The sequence below is a fragment of the Gasterosteus aculeatus genome, chromosome 13 (assembly GCF_964276395.1).
Source record: "Gasterosteus aculeatus chromosome 13, fGasAcu3.hap1.1, whole genome shotgun sequence".
NCBI lineage: Eukaryota > Metazoa > Chordata > Actinopteri > Perciformes > Gasterosteidae > Gasterosteus > Gasterosteus aculeatus.
This window is the reverse complement of record NC_135701.1, coordinates 4,277,438-4,285,213: the sequence shown is the minus strand read 5'-3', so window position 1 is coordinate 4,285,213 and position 7,776 is coordinate 4,277,438. Positions and strand designations below refer to the sequence as shown.

Below are 7,776 nucleotides of genomic sequence, written 5' to 3'. Positions count from 1 at the left end.
CAGCTTCACGCTGCTTTTTATTATTTGGCTGCGGTGTTGCCTGGAGAGGAAACTAGCATCGTGCTTCGTGGAATTAAACCGTGTATGGATTTTATTTTTCAGTGATGAGTCGCCTGGCTGCTTCTAGCTCGTCGCAGCAGGGGAGTCAAACCTTGACGAATATAAATATACCTGTTAGAAAGTTTCAGGTAAGAGGAAGTCATTCATTAGAAATTACATTGAATGAGAATCTCTCTAACGAATCAGGTTTAATTCTGGATTTGCTGTTTCGTGAAGTTCCCTTGATGAACAGGGGAGACTAAAAACGATGTAAGTCACCGTGATGAGGCCTTGTCCAAAGTAAAGAAAGTCTGCGTAGAGTTTATTTAATGGACAGATGTTTAAAACAATCAGGCTTTCTACGAAGCACCACTGTAAAAAGTTTAATGCAAATAAGTAATTCAGCATAAAAAGATAATCAGGAATCAGGAAACATTTATTAGCCAAAATATGTCAAACATACAAGCAATTTGTCTTGGCGGTTAGTGCGCGACAGTAGACAGACAAGACAACAGTGCACAAGTAATAAAACAAAGTGGAAATAAAATCGACTTAGTAAAGATCTATTAAGTAAATATTTCTTTGACTTAAGACCAAAAAGTCCAATCAATCGACAAAGAGGAGCCCGAACCAGCTGGATTGTTACTGAAACCTGTACCATTGTGTAAATAACAGTTTGTTGATGAGTCATTAATAGATATAGAAATGCATCGTGTGACTAAAGAAACTCTTCTGTGGGTCACAGATTGGAACCGTCGTGCTCCGTTAACCCTTCTGTCAGATCTCTGCTAAGAACAGAAACACCAACTAAATGAACTCCAGCATGTCAACAGGTGACGAGAGTTCAATCGATGTTTGTGGACTTGAACTCCTCTCTGCAGACAAATGGGAGACTGTTTTGAGCTTCATTGTAGTCGTAGTACTAGTCGTACATTTGAGATTCCTCCGGGGAAGGTCATCCATCAAGTGCTGCACGGACGACCAAACAGGAAGAACACATCACTGTTGTTCGCTCCACAAACCGCTGGTTAGCAGATGTTGTGCTTCGTAACGGGACTCGCTGTTGACATGTTTCTAACACGTGTTCTGTTGAAACCAGTTCTCTCCACCCTGGCTGGTGAGGAAGTTTTCTACAGCAATAAATCGGTTCCCGTATGAGATGAGAAACGACCTAACCCCTACGATGTCCTGGACCACAGAGACACCGTTGATGGATTAAACAAGTGGAAAGGATCTTCAGCGGCCGGCAAATAATATACTCGAGGTAAGTTAACATTGGAAATTTGAGCAAATCGGTATCTCTGGCTGGTGTGGAAGCTCCGTGCTGGAAGTTCAGGGTTTGGCCTGCGGCAGATGCAGGAGGCCGCTGAGGCCTGCAGCCTGGACGATGACATGGCGGACGGGGACCTTGGGGACGGGACGGGAGTCGGAGCGGCACCGAGCTCCCCGAAGAACAAGAGCCACGGCTTTACCGGCCAGACGGAGACGCTTCTGTCCCGAATGGAGACGCTGGGACCGGAGGGAGAGGCGGGCGGGATCCACGGACTGAAGAGCACGGGGACGCCGCTGGGAACCCGTTGGAAGCCGCCCCCCTGCGGTAAGAACAGTGGAAGCATCACACTCATGTATGCACCTAATAATAAAGATACACGTGTTTATTTTGTGGATCAACAGGCTCACTAGTGGAACTGTCCCAAGAAGAGCTCAGAGACCGGCTACGGGAAGCGACTGAGGTAAGAAGGCAAACTGCAGTTGAAATAACGCCGTCCGCTTTCGGCCGGGCGAACGGCAAGAGATGGTTGTGCTGTTGTTGACAGGCGATCGACGTATTGTGCTGCGAGTTGGAGGTGGCGCATCGCTACATTGAAGGCAAATACGAAGCTCTGAAGATCCTGCAGGGGAAGGTAGAGCCGCTGTCTCGTGCCCAGGAATCTCTCATCAGTCTGTATGTCGTCTCCAACCAGCGTTTTTCATCCTCAGCCACAAACTGGTTGTATGGTGAACCTGTAAGGTTTACTGAGCACGTCTTGGACCCCTTAGAGCGGGGCCCAGTTGGGGGCCCCTGTGTTGCTGGAGTTTTGACTCTTTTCTTGCCGTTTCCGGCGGTCAATTGGCCAAAAAACTACAGACGGCCCAAACTATGAAAGTAGGGTCAATGTTAAACCAAAAAGACGCTTCAAATCCAGTTTGGAATAATGTACGTAAATATATTCTATTCTACTGAAACAAAGTCAAAGTGAGGCTGGTTGTGAAGACCAGTCCTCTCGCGTTTGGAAGACCGTTGTTCCTGCATTGAATACGAACCGCTCTTCTTCACACAGGCCATTCTTGACAAAGCCACGAGTCACACTAGGAGTCTGCTGCAGAAAAGCGAGGCGCAGGCCAAAGCTCTGGAGAAGGTGAGCAGAGGCTGCTCAAATAAGGGATCGGTCTGTTTGCTTTAACATCCAACAGCAGGTTTCTGAAGCACCAGCGTGATCGCACAGGACACGGGGTCACAAAGAGGCGGCTCACTGCTCACAGTGACACCGCGGCTGGTGAGCGGTATCAGTATCAGGAATGAACAAACCATTCAGGAAAAAATGTTTATTTAGACACATTTCACATGTAAGCCACACCGTAACATACTACTAATCCTTACAAGAGGATAAAAAAAGACGTGCAACATCACTTGGATTTGAGCCTTTTGCCGTGATGATTTAATGATTATGGTTCAAAAGTATTTTATTTCAAAAGTGTGCCACGATTTACATTATTAATTATTAATTTCCTGATGGATACGCTGCCATTGAACCTGTATAACACAATGCTAGTGTAGGTTAAGTAAACCAATCTTATAGAAGATCATAGAATATATTTTATCACTGTTAATATGCAACTTTATATCCATGCTTGTATTCAAACTTAATATATATATAATCCAACACATGTGGTATTATATGATAATTGTAGTTAAGCTCATTGAAATATGGTGATTCCAATCTTACACATTAATACGTGTCCACATCGAGATCCGATGTCCAACAAACAATCGTCACACCTTCCTCTCGTTTGCTCTTGTGACTATTTCCACATTTTGGCGCTCCACAAATGTGAAAAGGAGTGAGAGGGATCGCTTGTTTACTTTTTTTCGGGCCAAATTGAAAACGTACTCCACCCAGCGTTCACCGTGCAGTGTTTCTATCCGAGTATCTGAAAACCTGGTATATTCAATGTGGTCCCGATGCGTCGCATACGCCGCTCCTTGGCTTGGCCAATGGGATGATGGGATGATGATCAACTCCGCTGCTTGTGAGAACGCGTTTGACTGGTGTGGTCGGCGCCTCCATCTCTCACAGGAGGTGAACAGATTGCAGTGGGAACTCAGCTTCAACCAGGTCCAGATGAAGAAGTCCCAGCAATCCTGGGAAGAGAAATGCAACAGGTTGGATTCACTCCACACACACACACACACACACACACACACTCATGTCCGCGGTTCTTTATGACTTTTGTTGCTGTTGTTCAGAATTTTGAGTGAGAACAAGAACCTGAGCGACAACCTGGAGGAAAGCAGCCGCGTTGTCCTGCAGCTCCGAGCAGAGAATTCAGGTAATTGAGGAATACTGTCGAATGACCTTTAGGTCACCGAACCTCATGTAGCTCCCCCTCAGCGGGTCTCAAGCCAAGACGCCGTTGCTAGATTCCTCTTCTTCTCACAGAGCTGAAGTGATGTGATTTGGCCGTCTTTCACTGACCCGTAGGTGTGTTTGTGCTTGCAGCTTGCAGTCGGCAGTGCTTGGAGCTTCTCTCCATGCTGAGTGTGAAGGAGCAGAGAGCTTTCCAAGGAGGCCAACTTCAAACCAGCCCAGAGAGGGACGCCAGCGTTCTGGAGGTGAGAGAAGCTCGAAACCATGACAGACATTCCCCTCATTCCCCCGTGTTACATCCAAACCGCTAGGCACGTCTTCTTAAGACTTTGGCAGATCTTTTTCTTAGTCAAATGAAACGTTGCTTTCTACCCTTCCTGTTGTTGGGAACAGATAGGAAAATAAGTCACGGCGGAAATTTGCCTCGTCTTAAAATGTTTTCATGTTCAAAGTAAAATGAACAATATTCCAATATATGTATTGGTAATTATTTGTTTTATTACACACCATGTCAGCACAATATGAACCAAATACTAATGTGTAGTATTTGGGGACGAGGCATCTGTGTTTGAAGACGTTGAATCCATGCTGCTCCGCTTGAGTATAACTTGTCAGTGACTTGCTTGGTTGCGTGTCCAGCTTGCGGTTCTGGGGGCCTGCCGGTGTGTCGGTGCTGCTGAGGCTTGTCCGTGCAGCCGCGCCGCCGCCGCCGCCAGCAGGAAGCAGCTCGTCCAGCTGCAGCAGGAGGTGAACGACCGCAACTGCCAAACCCTCTCACAATCTCTCTTTCTTCTCTTTATTTGAGCCGGTGTGAACAGTGGCCATTTGTTTACCCTTTTCACATTGAGTGAGAGAGTTTATGTGTGTGTTTGTTGTTCAGCTGGATTCCCAACGTTTGAGGAGGGAGGAGGCGTCGATGGTCGCGGATGCTTTCCGCATTGCCTTCGAACAGCAGCTGAGGAAACGAAGCGATCACTTCCTGTTGCTCGCCGAGGCAAATATCCTGAAATCCCATCACTCCAAAGCTGAAGGCGAGTCTGCTTCCAGCACACAGACGGCTGCGGCAGGTCAATACTGCAAAACTTAAGCCCACGAGACAGCAAAAATTAGAAAAACAAAACCGAAAGGCCCCTGAGGAGACAGAAGAGGAGCCTTCAAAATCCCACTATGGAGGCTCCAATGACATTGCACCTGTCAGTGACAGACAGGTCGATGTGTGGCCAGGCTCCGCCCCCTCACAAATCATTCTAGAACGGTTTCTTTCTGTGAGATGCGAGGAGGGGTGGGATGGGGAAACGGCGCCCTCTGTTATAAATGAACCGGGGTTGCGTTAAGGAACCCAAAACTCTTTTTCTAACTTGGTTCAGTCTTTTGCTCTGAGAGACGTAGAGCAGCTACGAAGATCCCCAAGAGGTTAGAAAAAGTATTTGTGCCTTTGAGACACCGCGTGTGGTTTAAATCCATCAAAGTGCATGAAGCGCCTTTCCGCTCCTTCTGATTTGAACCGTAAGGCCAACCATTGCAGCAAAATCAATTTAGAGATTTTGGTCTATTTTGTCAGTATATATTTTTTTAATAATACTAAAATGTATCATTATTGAACACTTCTTTTAAATATTTACACACAAACATTTTTAGGATAATAAAACAAAGAATTGTCTTCATATCGTTTATCAACTAAAGAGTTTTCAGGGTGATATCTATCTTTTTATTTATACCTTTAGTGTCTTTCAAAATGTACATGTGCATGTATTTGTAAATGTTGTTCAGACTCTGATGCGTGAGATCTCCACTTCGGTATCTCTAACATACCCCAACCTTCCACTTTTAATTCCCTTCTATATTCCAAAGGTTTTTGCGGAGGGGAATGTTTCTGTAGCATTCCTAGCCTGATTTATAAAACATCTTACTACTGAAAAACTTGTCCCTGGTTCCCTCACAGTGACCGTTCACTTACCTGTAGTTGTTCTTACCCGGAACCATCAGAAAAGAGTCTGTTTCTATTTTGGCCCCCAGGTGCAAACCGGAGCCCCCTGATCAGCGTGAGCCAGCGGTTGAGAGGCTTGCTGCCGTCCAAGACGCCCGATGACCTGTTGGAGACTCTCTACAGACTGCTGGACTTGGTCAGTATCTCTTAACACCTGCAGGCCGGTTACCTGGAGATCACATGAAGGGTTTTGCTTTATTTTCCTATTCTGGTATCAGAATGTCACTGGAACTGAGTGAGAGTCTGCCGTTAGTATTACGGCTTCATTGGCGTGTGGAAGATTACCAAGCTTATAGAGCCTCAGTTACTCGTTACATCTCATTTCGACCAACGTTTCTCCCGTTGTACCTTTACTCCACGCCGGTGTGAACTCATCAAACAGGACATTTATTAAATGCTTGCAAGCATGGAGCAGAGTCATGATTCAAGGCTACTCAAAGAGGGGTTGCTGAATCCGCTTCCAATGGTCACTTCCACATCACACAGAGAGAGTTTGGTTTTTACAAAACCTTCAATTTACATAAAAACAATATCAATAAGTAGACAATATATGCGGCTGTGCTTCCTGCTGCAGCTGAACGATAAGGACGAGGCGCTGGCCCACCAGAGGAAGGTGAGCATCATGTTGGCCCGCAGTGCAGAGGAGCTGCAGAGACGGTTGCATCGGGATTCCTACGGCGGGCCGGCAGACCCGTCAGAGGACCAGAGTCCGAGCTGTGACCGCCAGTCCCACCAGAGTCCCGCGTCTGAGCAAGACGGCGGCCCGAGCGGCTTCGGCCAGGACCGCAGAGTCTCTCGGGAGTCCAGGACTGAACCGCCAGAGCTGTCGGACCCGTCGCAGTGCGACGTCCAACCTCCGTCCCACCACGAGGCTGACATCCGACAAAAGGATCCACCAGAGTCCTGATCCTGATTCTTGTGGTTTTAACTCACCGACCGGGAACTTTTCTAACACTCGCACTCACAGAACACACTGCAGGTTCAGATCTATCAATTCACGGACATTTATTTAAAGTCCCACGTACGAGGCGATGGAACCACTCTTTAGTCTATACATTCATTGAACATCACATTGTGGGGGGTCTCGTAGGTCCACCAACGAGTCAAAAGATTAGCACAGTCTATAAGCACCTTATCTTGCCTCATTATCCATTACATAGGGACGTCCATTAAGGCTTCCGACAAGTTTTGTCAGGGGACTTTTGTTTCGTACCAATACTGGACTGGACTAATAACTGGAACCTAAAAGACTTTCAGAAAATAAAAGCGTCAAAGAAGTATCTTTGAGGCTGAATGGAGAGTACACCAGTGTCACAACGCACAACGCCACGTTGAATCCAACGGATACCTCTTCAAATCCAGTTTAATTCCCTTGTCAGAATCCCCCCAAACCGAGGCGCTACTGTCTGCGTGAGTGACTGAAGACTGACTGACGATTCCCTCATCAGCCAAGTGGGACCCAGCGAGCTCCAATAAAGCTCTACAGTGCAATCCCTAATCATCAATTTTATCCAGATGTGTTTTGTTTCTTCTGTTATTATCGCGTGAAACAAACTATACAAGTTTAAAAAGTCCTGGTGGGACTGGAAGGCTGAGATGGGGCGTGTGCATCCGAGAATTTCAGTTCAATACATTCTCTCTCTCTGTCAATTCCCCCCAAATGTGTTTTGATATCTAACAGGGCATTAATTTGACTTGTGAGAGAGGGAGATACTATGGGAGCCCATTTCCGCCCCCCCCCCAAAAAAAGATTGATTAGAAAGTCAAAATGATGCCTTAAGATATGCGCATGTGCAGGCTCCTTGGTTGTTTGGTACAGAAGCCTCTTATGTGATTACACGCCGGTCCCAGTTGATGCCCCGCCCCCTGCGCCATATCAGGGTCAAAAGTCTAAATGTGGAGAAAAAAAAAAATTCGATGGATCCGAAAAAGATCTGAAAGTGAAAATATAAAAAAGTTTTGAATCTTTTTGAATCTGAAAATATAAAATCCGCAACCTAAAAATATAATGGAGTCAATATCAAAAAATATATATAAGTGAAGATTGAAAAAATATAGAACTGAGTCAAAACTATATTCATCCCGAAATAATTTTTTTCGTCCACTTATTTTTATTTTTTC

The 7,776-nt window shown here is 45.9% G+C and overlaps 1 protein-coding gene and 1 long non-coding RNA gene across 5 annotated transcripts; one reads left to right on the top strand and one right to left on the bottom strand.

The window, feature by feature from the left end:
- Positions 1–25: 25 nt before the first annotated feature.
- ccdc125 (coiled-coil domain containing 125) lies at positions 26–7,165 on the top strand. 4 transcript variants are annotated; one of them, XM_040195086.2, is made up of 13 exons: positions 26–188; positions 1,139–1,303; positions 1,393–1,636; positions 1,714–1,772; positions 1,857–1,943; positions 2,361–2,438; positions 3,378–3,463; positions 3,548–3,630; positions 3,801–3,913; positions 4,308–4,415; positions 4,549–4,699; positions 5,685–5,791; positions 6,230–7,165. In XM_040195086.2, the coding sequence occupies exons 3-13, from the start codon at positions 1,393–1,395 to the stop codon at positions 6,560–6,562; spliced, it is 1,449 nt and encodes a 482-aa protein (XP_040051020.2). In that variant the 5' UTR covers positions 26–188; positions 1,139–1,303; the 3' UTR covers positions 6,563–7,165. The 4 variants fall into 4 exon arrangements, with proteins under 4 accessions (XP_040051020.2, XP_077943171.1, XP_077943172.1 ...); XM_078087045.1 differs by having other exon boundaries at positions 27–188; positions 4,549–4,735; XM_078087046.1 differs by having other exon boundaries at positions 46–188; positions 1,239–1,303; positions 4,549–4,735.
- Positions 2,611–3,804, bottom strand: LOC120830449 (uncharacterized). Its single transcript, XR_005713904.2, has 2 exons — positions 3,582–3,804; positions 2,611–3,442 (listed from the first exon to the last, which is right to left on the bottom strand). It is a non-coding gene; the product is annotated as an uncharacterized LOC120830449 (long non-coding RNA).
- Positions 7,166–7,776: the final 611 nt, after the last annotated feature.

Bases quoted from the DNA above. Each gene is read 5' to 3' on its own strand.
- ccdc125 (XM_078087045.1), top strand. From the start codon at position 1,393: ATGCAGGAGGCCGCTGAGGCCTGCAGCCTGGACGATGACATGGCGGAC. The intron at 1,944-2,360 runs GTAGAGCCGCTG...TTCTTCACACAG, and splicing joins TGAAGATCCTGCAGGGGAAG to GCCATTCTTGACAAAGCCAC. The intron at 3,631-3,800 runs GTAATTGAGGAA...TTGTGCTTGCAG, and splicing joins GCTCCGAGCAGAGAATTCAG to CTTGCAGTCGGCAGTGCTTG.